Source organism: Falco naumanni, chromosome 8 (genome assembly GCF_017639655.2).
Source record: "Falco naumanni isolate bFalNau1 chromosome 8, bFalNau1.pat, whole genome shotgun sequence".
In the NCBI taxonomy this organism is placed as follows: Eukaryota; Metazoa; Chordata; class Aves; order Falconiformes; family Falconidae; genus Falco; species Falco naumanni.
This window is the reverse complement of record NC_054061.1, coordinates 60,908,140-60,923,201: the sequence shown is the minus strand read 5'-3', so window position 1 is coordinate 60,923,201 and position 15,062 is coordinate 60,908,140. Positions and strand designations below refer to the sequence as shown.

Below are 15,062 nucleotides of genomic sequence, written 5' to 3'. Positions count from 1 at the left end.
ATAAAGAGCCCTATGAGAATTTTAACAACCCCCAGTGCTCAGGACCTTTAATTTATATTAGCCCTTAGGAGCAAGGCTAACAGCTCGGCTCAACTGGTTTCATATGCCGCTCCAGGAAGTGTGTGTGGGGGGAAATAATCAACTTCTGGTTGTTCCCTGCGGTTTCCACCCAACTACTAAGCAGATTAATGCTACTTAGTCCCCAATATCTGATGAAAATGCGGCAGACGGCAACGTGATTGAAAGCTGCCCTGAATCAGAGCAGTTCTTACTGATCTTTCAGAAGCTGTACAGGAAAAAAACGCTTCCTACTCCAGTGAGTCCTAAGTCCTCGTAAAGGAAGCGTGCAAGATCATCTCAGCAGGTACAACGATAAATAAATACTATAAAGATATACAGAGAGGAAGATAGCATCAGAAATACCTGCTCCCTCTCCAAAAGCAACCTCTGAGAAAGGGCAGGACACTGAGGCACGCGTACAGATCCGTTTCTTTCATGTACGAAGTACTCGGTTGACACTGACTACACTTACTAATATATCTTATGTTAGTAGATACGTGTTTGTGGATTTTAATTCTTATTGCTTAAGTAAGACTGAAAGTTAAAGGCAACGATGAAAGTAAGAAAGATGAGCAGGTAGGAAAGAATAGAAGCATGAAGCTCATCTCACTTTTTTTTCCGTGGTCACCTTTAAGTAATAAAACAAGATGTAGACTTGCTTCCAAGTTTCCTCCCTCCAAAATAAAACATCAAGTGAGGCCATAATCGAGCATAGCTTTTCACTCCCATTGAACCAAAAGCATTTGGAGCAAATTCCAAGAGACTGCCAAATACTATTTGAAATTGTTTACATTATGTATCCATACCCCACAGAAGTATCTGATTTCTTCAACTAGGTTACACACTATTTAGAGCCATTTAACTTCTATACCAGCATGCACCGCAGATATTTGTATTTCATCGTTTTTAAATTTCTGAATGCCCACAGGGGTGCATTTTATTTGCCTTTAGCCATTTTGCTGACGTCAGACATGCATAACACCACCACTGTCACAGCTTTCTACATGATTCTCTCTTAAAGACCCTTATTTTTTCCATCTTATAACCAAAATTACTCGTGAGGATGCGAGAAATCATGAAGAAAGAAACAATGCAAGGCTTCTCCAAACCCAGCAAAGCGGAGCACTTTGGGTTGTAAATATCCTTTGCCCACAGCAGAGATGCTGTATATCACGCGGACAACGCTACTGCCGCAGGAGCTTTGTGATTTATGCTAATGAGAAAAGCCACCTTGACGACCAGAAAACAAAGGACAGAGCCGTTCAGCGCTGATGCACATTTCGAACGTTAGATTTAAGTTTCACAGGAAATACCGAAGAGCAGCGGTTACAGGGATCTCACAGCACCGGTAGGTATCTGGGAGGCTTCGCTGGCCAGCCGTCAGCCAGAGGCACAGATCACGAGTGATTTGTACCATGCACTTCTACCCCAAGCCCTACCAGCTCTCCTGCGGGCTCTGGTGAAGAGGGGATGCTCCCTCCTTTTTAAAGAAGATTCTCAGACCAGGACTTCACCTACAGAAACACCCTGCAAAAAGCCTTTGAGGTAAGACCATCACGCCAGAGTGCAACTTATCATTGCGGCTATAAGGGAGAACGCACCTTGCTACAAGTTTATGTTTCAGCAGGTCTCAGGGCTGCATTGGTGTGATCCTCTCCTCCTCCTCATACAGTTCTGGTATATTTTTCAGGGGCTCAGCAAGTGTTGAGGAGCCTAATTTTTCACTGACTTTCAGGATTAAATGAGCTTTTCTAAGTCCTTAAGGACTAGGTTTAAAAAGCACTTAGGCACGTACCAAGTTTTTGCACGTGCACGTCCCTCCTTGACTGCTGAACATTTGGAAAGGCCCCAGTGCTGCGTCCGAACCTGTGTGTCCCCACGGCATGCAAAGACGGCCAGCAGTGAAGGCCTCCAAAAGGCCGTAAAGGGCAGAAATCCAAACTTTGTGAACTTAGGGCTTGTGACAGCAGACACAGATGTGGTCTGCTCGAAGGTCTGAGTTCACTCCACGGAAACCAATTCGAACAGGTGGGTTACTTCTAGGGATAACGTGTGTCTTTTTGACCACATATTGAATCAGTCTGAGCTACAAACCCATTTCTTGTCCACATCTACTATACGCAGATCAGGGCAGCCTGTTGGCAAGTAAGAGCCAACAACAGGGACTTGAGGAGTGCGTTCATTCCTTTACACTGTATAAATTATCACATCCGTAAGTTAAACTCATGCTTTCACTTTTTACCTGACTAAACAGCCTCAAAGGCCATGGAGCAGATTTTGTCCCCAGGATTACCAGAAGCGCATTCTCCCCCTCCAGCATCTCTAAGGAGGAGACATGCGCTCATATGTTTTGTTTTCAAGCTATTCATGCCTCACCTCAAATACAGAAAATGCTATACAAGTAAAGAAAGTGCTACACAGATAAAGATAAAATACAAAACACCCTACGCAGACAATTCCAGGTTGGATTTCAGAGGAGTTCTCGTCAGGCTCCCACGCGGAAGACAGCCAGTAAGTGCTCCTATGATCATGAAACTGATGATTAAAATAAAACCAATTAGAAAATGTAGCCAAACTCACTCTGGCTGAAGAGGCTTAGACTGCAGAAATACCTAAGCTATTGAAACACCAGCAAAATCTTTTTCAAAGAATAAAAAAAAAAGGGGGGGGGGGGGGGGGGGGGAGAAAAAGAGACCATTTACGTGATTTGCAGGGTCAGCACTCTTAATTTATAGCAAGCCCATGGCACACTGAAGACCCTCTTTGTATTTCTCTAAATACATATTATCACACAGATGCAGCGCACGGTGTCACGTATGCACAATAATTAAACAACAGGCACAACTTCCTCTAGTTGTTTGCTAAGGCTTATGAAAGAATAATAAAACCCAGCAGTTTTTAGGTTTACTACAAGGTGGGGGAAAAACAAGGACTGTATTTTGCCCCATTGGTGAAAGCGAACAAAAGTGGCCATGTATCTTAACACCTGGGAAAAGTCAGGGCATGCACAGCTGGCCGCGAGCTGGTCACACATTCCTGAGGTTACAATTACGGCCAGTGTTCTCAAACCAGGCTCATTGACAAGCAGTTGCAGATGGCCAAAACACTTATGTATGGAAATAGCTTTACTCAGCAAAATCTTAGAAAAATAACATATCAATAGGAACACTTGTATATGTAGATATAGCGCTTTCTCGGCGATGTTTGCTGCAGTTAGCCCACAGGTCATGTCATATAAACTGAAAACAGGAAATCTTTTGTGTTGCACATCATATATATCATCTGGTACCAGCGTATCGTTTTCCCCAACAAGTAGATTTCCAATGTAGTTAAAGCGGGGAAACACTATCAGCTTGTTGGGTTCTGTTCCCAGAGTGACAGAAGACAGCTACGCGGCCAGTCCTCTTTCCAATGCGCCGCTTTCCCGGGGGGACAAGGGGCATACTGCGCCTCTCGTTTGTGTATACAGCCTCACGTTTCTGACACTTGGGCAAACAGCAACGCACACTGCAAAGCATCATTTTATAACCTCTGTAAGTAGCGCGACAAAAAAAGTGTACTCACACTTTCTTTCTTCGGTAACGGCATTTAGAAAAAAATACATCCACCTACATGAAAACTTCTCTGATGCTCATGGAAACAATCAAAATTCAGACCTGGTAAAACCTGGGAAAAGTCTCTTGCTTAGATACAAGAATATAAAATGAAGGGTTTAGTTACTTGCAAAACAATCCTTGCATGGTAATTCTTTAATGATGGGGTGATCACATGATTGGGCAACACCTTTTTGTGATGCTGAAAGCACGGACACTTAATACAGAAGAAAGGACAACAGTTACTGTGCTAAATCACAGGAGGAAAAAGATAGTTAAGCACAACAAATATGCTTTGAATTAATAGTTTTCAAACTCCTGATTGTCTGGCAAAATCTATACCAGAAACGATACAGTAGAAATTATCAGACTTTGCATCACCACAGCCAGAGCCAGCAATCAGGGCAGAAATACCAACTGCAATTTAAACTTGGGCACTGACGTCTGTTTGCATCATTAAGTGACCCTTCCTCTTCAGAAAAAAAGCAACAACCCACCATTATCTTTTCCAAAACAGAATATGCAAAAAATGGCATGGAGGTGTGATTCCAGACACTTCAATTGCAACACTTTCTCAGTAAAAGCCACAGTAAAAGAGCAAACATCCCAGGGCACTGCTGACGCCTGCGCTGCCCTCGGCGAGAGCCCTGTCACTGTGAGGACAGCCCAGCAGACGAACATCTTCACGCACGTGATCAGCAAGACCAAAAGGTCACCATGGTTTTAATTTACTATTTGCTATAAAACCCGTGTCTTAAACTGACGTTGCATACGTTTTTGCAGAAATTCTGCCTACCTTGAAGTCAACAAGTCACAGGTTCAATTACAAATTACTCAGTCCGAACTCCTATTAATATTTTGACCCAAGGCAGAGAAGACCTCTCCAGAGCTCCTGGCTGTCCACATTACTGGGCCTTACCCTGCACACCTGGAGACAGGGAATTCTTCCTTGATGAAAAGCAGGGAATTTTGCCAGGGTAGAATGCAGGAACGAATCCATTGCACAGCAGTAATTGTTAAACTCTCTGAAAATTTATTAATGTCGGCACACCACACTGCAACCCATTATTAAAAAGATTTGAAAATAAAATAATAAACGCAATTCCAATTTTTACAGGTTAGTTATTTGTGAATATGCCTAAGTCTCTTGAAAGAGAATTAGTTGGGAGGCAAATTTGAACTTGCATATTCCCTCCTGTATATTGAGCTTTTCAAAGATTATTTTATTCAGCTTGTAACTACCAGCACAAATGCTGATTCTAAATATATCTGCTGAACTCTAAATGACTTCTGTTTATAGAAATAGGACATAACAAGCTATTAAATCTTCCTTACAACAAACTGTGCTATGCCAAAATACTTGCTCCAGATTTTTGAGCTACAGTTATAAGACTTAGACTGGCAACCAGGAGAAAACTGGCAAGACAGTTATTATTGCAATGTATTTTATCATTTAAGCCTTTCCTTAAGCGGACTTGATTTTAGTCTTATTAACTGTGCACCCAGACAGTTTAAATAAAAATAAAAATCTAACACTGCTTGAAATCTTCAGTACTTTACATGATGAAGAATTCAACACCACACTTTTTTTGCGATATAGCGTCCAAATAAATTCAGAAGAAAGAGGGCACAACAACACAGAAAACCTGTGTAACTTCTGATGACTCAGAGTAGTACAGAGTCAGAAACTATACGGTCCTGAGGCCTCCACAGGGAGTTCAGGATTGGGCAAGAACAAACTGCACCTCCCATTAACCGTGAGGTTCATGCTCAGCGTAGTGCAAATGCAACAGCGTGAGCTGAACTGCAGAGTTTGGGGGCTCCCCTGGCAGCTCCGTGTCCAGCTAAGGCTGGCTGAGCTCTCTTCAGTTCCCATAACCTACAAGTGGTTGGTGCACTACCAAGTGTTTTCCGGATCTAATGTGAAGCTCACTAGTAGTATAAATCAGTGCTGTTCTAAAAGGCCAGGAGCCATTTTACTGCTGTTGCAGTTGATGCACGCACTTGCAGGCATAGACCAAGCCTGGAATCTCAAATCCACTCTTCCTAAAGGAGCTGGCAGCATTTTCAGTTGCTCAAAGGTCATCATAAATAAAGCATAGAAGGTACGGCTCTCCTAAATGGCAATGGGATCTTGGGCAAGCAGTTTTGAAAAAGGCGACTTTGCAGCTGAGTGAGAAGCTTTAAGTGCAACAGCGAAGGCAATGTTCTGGAAGGGAGGCAGCTGCCTTGCGGGAGACAGAACCGGTTGAATTTCTCTGATAAAGGAGCACTTTTCTGCAACTGCAAGTATATAGCTTCACATGCCTTAGTTACTCTTAACATGTTCTTGTTCTAAACTACCCACACCTAAGCAGTCGGGGAGCAGCGGGAATGTTATCTGGCTAAAAACCAGTCACAGTCTGCCTGTGAAGAGAACAGAAATCCAACAGCACGTTGCTTTGAAATAGTCTGTGTAGTACTCGTCAGTTTTGGCCAAGCCTGACAAGAATCATTCTTAGATTCGTTCCTCACAGCTGAAACTATTTGCCTTTCAGCAACTACTTTATATGAAAGAAAGTCAAATTATTTAAAAAATAATTTTCCTTTTCATTCTCTTGCAGCGAGATGACAGCACTGCTCTCTTAAAGCTACTTAACAAACACAAGAGGGTTTCTCCCTCCCCCTCCTTTTTTTTTTTTTTTTTTTTTAATTGAGAAAATAAGTTCTCACACCTTTCGTCAGGAACACTCTCTCTCATTTATCGAACATAAACAGTACCAGGTTAACAAGAACAAGGAAAGACAGCACCTCTTTTTTATTTCACCTCAACTTGGATAATTTTACCTGACTAAGCATCTTCAAAACCCTCCAAAACCAGAACCAGGCTGCCCTGACAGTGGAAATAAGGTAGGACCTTAGTTCTGCCACTGCAGTTTTGTCACTGCAATGACCTGACAAGCGAACACTCACGTATAGACGCTCCACACAGCATTCCTCTGTCAAAACCCTTGCTCCTTGTGGATATTGTGATTTAAACAGGCATTTTAAGTGCTGAAGCGAAAAATATCAGTGGTCTGAAATATCTGAAAAATGTAATGATTCAATTAATGCTGAGTTACTCCATGCATGAATGAACAATTTGACCTGGGCTTGAATACAGTGCTTTAATAATGCAGCTGCCATGTTCATTGGTCTCTACATTTCCTGAAAACTAATCTGCCAAACAAGTTCTCCAGTACTAATCTTCTGCGCTTCCGTTCTTGGAGTGCTGAGTTAGTAATGCTCCACAATCACACGTTATTTCATGGAAATGCTTCGGGTTTTAGAACATTTACAGATACTGTAATTCTAAAATTAAGACAGATGTGTTTTCCAGGTGAAGAAATACTACTGCCACCTTTGAGCATCCGAGCTGCAGGTGGTGGTTTCTAGGAAACTTCAGGTCAGTGTAGGCACTGTTTTTTAAATATTTTGAAATACTTGGGTGTTTTAGTTTTTTCTAAGTACACATGGTATTGCATCTGCAGCTTTGAGGCACTTTTTTCCAAGAGGCTGTCAGAACCATAGCTGTTCTTCCTTTCAAAGCCTTAGTAACACGATACTAGTCATATATCATAAGACATACAGAAAATAAATGAACATATTAAAATTATTTTCACATAAACCAAAAAATCCCATGCACTAACCCCGTATCTCTCTTGTACCACATCCTTGGTACTATCCCCACATGTGGTGCTGGACCTAACCGAGCATGCTCTGGCAACGCTTCACCTATAATACCAACCAGCTTCACAGGGAGTTCATGAGAAATGTGTGTTAGACTGGGCCCTCAAGAGCGATTTTCTCCCCCCGCCTCCCCTTATAAATATAGCTTGTTTCATTTCAGGGTGAAACTACAAATACAGAAAAAAGCCTTTGAGCATGACCAAAGTCAGGGTCGCTTTGGCTGAGTAATTCAGCCCAACGAAATCATCAATAAAATCACCGATGTGGAAAAAGACTTACGATGGGTTGACGAAAGACTACAATAACTTTGGATAAATGTTTACAACTTCAGCTACAAAAGTGATTACAAAAATAAGTAAGAATTCTGTAGCTGCAGATAACAGCAGCATTACAGTTAATATTTAATCATGATATTGTGAGAATGTTCAGTAGTGGAAGACAGGATTAACATATTGCTTTAAAACATTCCATTACTTTCTGCATCTGTTTACTGATAATAAAAGAAACAGCTGTTCTAAATGTAACATTAACAGGTGTAAACCGTTCATTTGAGATTTTAAAACAATAATTCTCCTCCATTTCCTCCTTAGCTATTTTGAAATGACATTGCAAACACCCCTCCTATTAGCTTACACAATTAACTCGTAATTGTTCAACCTCTCCGCATGTCCGCAAAACGTATACATGTGGAGTTAGCTTCCTTCTCACTCTGTGCAAAGGGCTCTGTTCTTCTGCAGCGCACATCCTGAACTAATGCACCAGATGTGTCCCATAAAACGGTTGGTCACACTATTCAGCAGCTTTCCTTTAGCAACTGTTCTATATCAAATTTACTGTAAAAAAGCATCGTAATTATGAAGTAACACTGTATCAAATTCACAGACCTAGTATCTCGCTATGTTCACTTAAACTATGAATGATAATTGAGCTTGAAATTGTATATTTACTTTAAATAAGTCCTCCAAATCATCTGCAACAATGTGTGCTTAATTCGAAGCCATTAACAAAAGATTTAACATTTCCACATTTATACTCTCCATAATTTCCGATATGATACTCCATACTTAGAGAGAGAGGGGGGAAAAAAATAAAAGCTACTTCTGGTAGCCTTCCATTTGCAAAATTAAATGGATGTACCTAAAGTTTCTTACAATTGCTAACCCAGCCTGTTAAATGCCGGGTACAAATGAAACAAACCATTCCAGAATCCTTCGATACTGCTATTGTAGCCAAAAAAATTAATTCAGGGTTATGTTTAACAAAACCAAACAAACCCCCCCTAGCAAACAAAAACTTGACCTGCATTACAGAAGATAAAACAAGCTCTGAAGACCAGGTATTACAGCCTCTTCAAAAACCTAAGTTGCTTTTTGATGCTTACTTTCATGAAAGTAATAGCAATATGCATGGGGGGGGGGGGGGACGGGGGTGGATAAACAGACCACTTGCATAAACTGAGACCAAGGAACGGGTGCTTGTGTAACTAAATAGAGTGTTGCATGGGAGAATCAATTCTATTGCTAGATATTTAAAATATTCCATATTAAAATATGGAAAGTATTTCCTATTATAATATGGAAATAGAGAATAATCCATTTTATCAAATCATACCATGTAGATTTTACTGTTGCCAACGACGGCTAAGTGCTCCTGAAGTTAAGTGTTCCTCTGTTTTTGCTATTATTCTCTGAACTGCTACTATTCATATTAAAGGAAGAAAAAAATCCCCAGAAATACTCCGAATCGCTTCACACGCGCACTCCTTAACTGAGAGACAACAGAGACTTCATTATTAAGATTCTCCATACATTCAGAAAAGAAATATGCGAAAGGCACTACCTCCATTTCATACTTACACCCATATTCACATGCAGGGAAAAATAATTCTTTTTTTCAATGACATCTTCCTGTATTTAAAAAGGAAATTGATATTCAATAGTTTCCTATTACAACAATATGTAACTTTTCAGAATTTGGGCGAGGCGGACCCCTGCGCTGCAAGCACAGCACCTGAACCTGCCCCAAGCGACCGTACAAACCAGGCTCTGAAAAATGCAAAGCTCGATACAACCAAAAGAGGTTTAAAACGTTGTGACCAGCTCGTGCTTTAGTCTGGAAAGCTCCCAACTATCGCCGAGGGCACAGCGCTACCTGCGCGAGGCAGATTTTTGGAAGGCAAACACGCACGCCACGGGAAGCGTCGTAAGCGACAACACTTTGACTTGCGGGTGACGGAAAGCCTGGGAGAAACGATGCTCGTGCAGGGTCAGCCTCAGACCTGCCTCCACATTACTGAAGTGGTCAAAATTGTACAAAAATCAGATGCCAGCAGAGGGCAGCGCAAATACTCGCAGTCCCCTGAAATGCCCCGACCCGGCCGCTCCAGGTGGGTCCCGCTGCGGGGTGCAAGGACGCGGCCGCACCAAGGGACACCTGCCTGCCACGTCCTGCCCCGCTGCTTCTCCCGCTGAGGTAAGACATACAGCACAACTATGACCAAGCCTACTCATCGTTACGTATTTTAGGTTTTCTTCTTCCTTTGGAACAGCCCATCCCGGAGAGCCTCCTGGGATTCGGCACTTCATGAAACAGCCGAGTGGTACCAGGTGCTGCTGCAACAGCAGTTAAATCCAGCACATTGTCTGACTTCATTTACACTTGTAGATCTCAGACTGGGGTATTTATTTTGTTTAAATAAGGAACATAAAATGGATGCATCACTGAAGGCATCACTAAGAGCATCTCTAGAAACAGTAAGTAACGCTTCCTTCTGTCCACACCACATAAAGCAAGAAAACGTGCCCCGTCTCGAGCCCACCCCCACCCCCCATCAGCACAGCATCAGAGCAACTCACTGTTTCAGCCTGCACCCCAGCCACGAGTACCCTGGGAGGCAGACAGCCAGGCTTGCAGCTCCAAAGCTGTGCTACGGCACTCGCTGCTGGCACCCAGCCACACGACAACCCACCAATATCCCCCCAAGACAGAACCAAACTAGGAGTACGCCTACCTAAGGAAGACCTCCACAGCAGCCCGCCACGTAGCCAGGATAGGGGGAAGGAAGGGCATAGGAAAGACCCAGCTCCTAGTTGCCTAACTGGGTGCACCTGACCACAATGCCTGACCCTGGTTTGCTCCCATAGCAACTAAGTCCACCTTGGCACCTGTGAGTACCGATTTACCAATCACATTTTATCCTCAGCCTAGGGCCTGAATACTTAAAACACCTTTCCCTCTGCAATGGTACGGTTACATGAAAGCACTGGATGTTGACTCTAGTTTTGTCAAAGACACTAGCATTTGCTCCAGTATCATTAGGATACAGCTATTTTACCATTTGGAAAAGAATTGGCAATTAACAATCTCATGAAATACAACACATCATACTCCCAACGGACTAAAATCAGTGAACATATCCATTGAATTTCAAACAAACTTAAGTTTGGAGATAAATTTCCATTCTCCAGCTTGCCTTTGGCTTTTCTCACTGCAATGGCTACTCTCTAAACTCCCACAGTTTGTATCCAAACAAGAATAAAAATAAACAAATATAACCTTCTGCATCCACCGCAAGGCTGGGATCCTGTTTCCCCCTCGGAGCCAAGAGTCACATCTTCCTGTGTCTCCATCCACGTTCTCACTTCCATTCTAAAAATTCATATCTTCTGCACCGAGTGACATTTACAGCCAACAAGCGTCCAGTTTTCCAGTGACATTCTCATCTTGTACCCTGCTCACCGCTTAAGTTTGGAAAGATATCCTGCTTGTGCCCTCCAATTATCCCTGCTCTTTATGAAAGGGATAAACTTACTTCAAATGGCATAAACCCATAATCATTACCTCTCAGTTTAGAATTTAGATGTTGTCAGGTAGTGCTGTGCTGTGATTTCTTAACTTAGCTCACCAGTTCAGCATCGTTTGATCCAGAGCAACAGATCAGTAATTTACATTTTCAGATTGCACATTTGCCTGTCTGGTCCGATACTCCCGCCCACAAAACAGCTTGTGCTCAGGTCTTCCAGCAACCTTCAACCATTTACCTAGCAGCCACAGCAACCCCACAAAGCTAGGTCGTACCACTGCGTTTCACAGCACCAAGGTCTGTTAACAACAGAACAACTGGGATGGACAGCAATTGTCAGGTGATCTTTCCTGAAACTTTGAAAACATACTCTCCCAAAGACACTGCACTGCTATACGCAGAAGGCACGATCAGATAGCTTTACAGAAGGCTACTACTGGAAATAGAGGAGCAAATACTATGTTCTGGTAGACGGAGAATGAACAAGTTTAGCAGAATCAGTAGCGCTCTGTACAGCAGACTTTGCCCCAGTTATGCCACATTGCCCCTTGAGCGAGGACAGTTTATGTTTCCCACCCCCAAAGAGTTTGTGTACAGCACTGCACCAACATACATCTATTGGCATCTACTTCCAGTGCTAACCCGTGCTCCTGTGACTCTGATCCTTTCATCTTTCAAGTCATTGGCCAGTTTTTCTTGATCTAAAGATTAAAGTGTGCTATACTTTTAAGAATCACGCTTCTAAGTGTGTAAAAAAATGTTTTGGGAGATTAGACACTAGCAACTTCAATACTCACTTATGCGAGCTAACAATTTCCGAATTGAAATACACCACCATAAAAGTGTAAATACAACAACTGCATATGGCAATGCCCCATTTAAATACCTACAGCTATCTGGCATTCCTTGGAAAATTGACATCTCGTCTCCTTAGTACAATAAACTCTGCCAGGCTTTGTTGAAAGCAACCTCTAATGACATGTTAAAAATTTTGACTTACTGGTATTTTCTAAACCTGCAGGAAATAAGAAAAGCATCAAAGCAGTTGAGATCATTTGTTTAATAAATTCTTTTAAAAAATATCGATGAGTTGTTTTTCTATAATATTTATTTTCAGTTTTCAAGTAGCATTTGGATTTAAATAAAAACAGTCTCTGGGAGGAAAACATACGATAATGAAAAGTCATTATACAAAAGCTTTGCACAAAACATACTGAAATTACAGAGTAACGATCAAAATGAAGCAAGAGAAATATGATCCCAAACAAAATGTTCCATTTACTGAATAATTTCCATGGAGTTGTGCTTGTCAACTTCTGGAATATCTGCTAAGTGATGAAAAAAAGGACGACCATGAACACAGCCTTTATTTTCCTTTCCAAGCTGTTGCTTCATCCTGTAAATTGTGTTTTGTACATCTTCTTTTGACAAATGTAAGGGCAGCTGCCGAGTTAAACGTACTGCTTCTCCCTGTGGAAAGGAAAAACAAGAACAAAACCCCCATAGTTTTGAAGTACTGCTTTTTAACACATTAACCTGGGGCTACCAGAAAGCAGAAATTAAGCATGCACTGTTTAAAGGTCACTCTTTTCTGCTGATAAATATTCTGCATCCCAGAAACCCAAATGTAACTCTAAACATATCTTATTGGTCATTTTGTGACACTTCTACAGTGGAGTCACACACAGTCTCCTGGTCATGTCTGCATTCTTTTTCTTTTGGGGTCCACTTCTGCAAGATGCTTTGTGTTTCTGAGTATCTTATTTCCTGTTGGCACCAGTATCAGCTGAAGATGTTTACCCGTTCACAAGACACATTCTACACCACAGACTTTAGAACTAACATAAATGAAGTCACATACTCAGCTAAACAAAGTTTTTCAAATGCTATAGTGAAATTTTAGATTGTTGTATGAACTATTGCCTATTGCATCCAGTTATCCCACAATACCAGAAAGCAGAAGTGAGTGCTAAACACAATTACTGAAGCACCCCTCTGCAAGAATCAAACAACTTCAAAAAGAAGTTGCCAGGTTTTTTGTTTCCTTCTCCAAGATGGGCCTTCCTGCCATTGCCTTCTCTTCTGTACTTTAGTAATGTTGCCTGGACAGAAATGGATGTGGCATACAATCTCCCTTCACATCATACAAACCTGAAGCAGTGTTCGTAACACTTTAATCTGAACCTTCTCATTTTGTTTGCCTGGGATTTTCCAAGTGGAAAAACAATCACTGTGGACCATTCTCTGCCTAGGAAGGCTGCTTCTTTAACCATTGCCCTATTGTTTTTTCTGGGTCTACCAAAAGACAGCAAAAGCTGCAGACATGCTGCCTGCCCAAACATGAAACTTATGATAAAAGCTGCAATTCTGAACATGACAGTGAATGGCATTGCCAGTGTTTAACCCCCAGAACAGTCAAAAAACTCGGAGCTTATCTTAATGGGTGTTTTCCCCATGACAACAAGACGTATACTTCCTAGTTAATACGTATTTTCCAGCTACTGTTACTGCTGTACATGCACCTTCTTTCTAAACAGTTCCTCACAGGATAAACATTGCTCTTAATAAGCCTTCCTTTGATAATCTCTTGATACATACCTTTATAGGTATGTGTATATCTATATGTATAATTGTATATAGATATACTACACACACGTTTATATGTGTGTATAGTATATCTATCCCTATACCTAAACCAACTCCATTCCACACAATCTGACTGACTGATGGGTATTTGCAAGTACAGGAAATAAAGTTTCCACCTCCAGACCAAATTACACACCATTCCTGTCTCAACAAACAAGGAATGATCCTTCCTTAAGCTTCTTTCATGACTGCACGAGAATGTTTCAGCAGAACACAACAGAATCACTTGCTCCAAAGGCAGCTGTAAACTTACTGCCTCCAAAAGACAGGGAAATATTTGTACAATAAGTGTTTAAAATAGGAAACACATATTCTGTGTAAATACTTAGGTCCCCTTTTGAAGTAGCCTGACCCAGGAAAGCACGTTAGCAAATGCTTAAGAAAAGACTTAACATGTATTTTGGTAACCTTTTTGAATACAGATCTTAAGTGCTAGTGAAACATCTAGATGAGAAGAGATAGAAAACTGCTATTGCTAGTTACCCCAGCTTTAACTAGCACCACATGTATTAGTTGTCCCTGAAACTTCATGCCCATTATTGTCCCTGGATGGATGATTTTATCTATCTGCATATCAAACATTACCAAGTCATTCCAATTCCAACTGTTGCACAATAACTTCTGTAAGAAAACAGATTAAAGATTCTTTTACTCAGGTACCGTATTTCTGTCAACCAATAATGCTGGCTGCCTATGAAGAACACAGGGTTTTCCTCTCTGTCAGTGCGCTGCAGAACTCAGTCACTATTGCATCGAATCAAGTGGGCTTACAAGACTGCTAGTTATCAGTATGTGCTTCCTTTAATTGCAGAAGCTACTGATGTGAACTAAATACCAGTATTTGTATGCAGAGGCATATGGAGTTCACTGTATGTGAGACTTCTTTTTTTTTTTTTTTAATGTCTTAATGTGACAGCTTGCTTTTCTGGGGAAAAAAAAAAAAAACTTTCCATTTGTCCCTCTCTGCCCTTTTTTTGGAATGAATCGTAGGAATTTTTCTTCGAGTGGAAATGGTGCACTTTCTGATTTTCATGATGTACATCTCATTGACGTTTACATGAGAATTAAGCTTCAATTAACATCTACTTAAACCATCTTAGAACTTCTTCATAGATTTATATCAATAACTGTTCTTGATCCAAGTGCCTTCTAGACTTTGTAAAGTAATTTTATGGCAGTTCTGTATTTTAACATGGAGAAATGCCTTTCTAGTCTGAAAACTGTCTATAGAGAAACGTTTTGTGAACATGAGC

The 15,062-nt window shown here is 41.3% G+C and overlaps 1 protein-coding gene across 4 annotated transcripts in view; it reads right to left on the bottom strand.

Moving 5' to 3' along the window:
- Positions 1–12,208: 12,208 nt before the first annotated feature.
- Positions 12,209–15,062, bottom strand: part of PMS1 (PMS1 homolog 1, mismatch repair system component) — a 47,511-nt gene continuing 44,657 nt past the window's right edge. For all 4 annotated transcript variants that reach the window (XM_040604281.1, XM_040604280.1, XM_040604279.1 and 1 more), the window contains one exon: positions 12,209–12,633. In XM_040604281.1, coding sequence (XP_040460215.1) covers positions 12,442–12,633 — 192 coding nt within the window. In that variant the 3' untranslated portion in view covers positions 12,209–12,441. The remainder of the gene's footprint in view (positions 12,634–15,062) is intronic.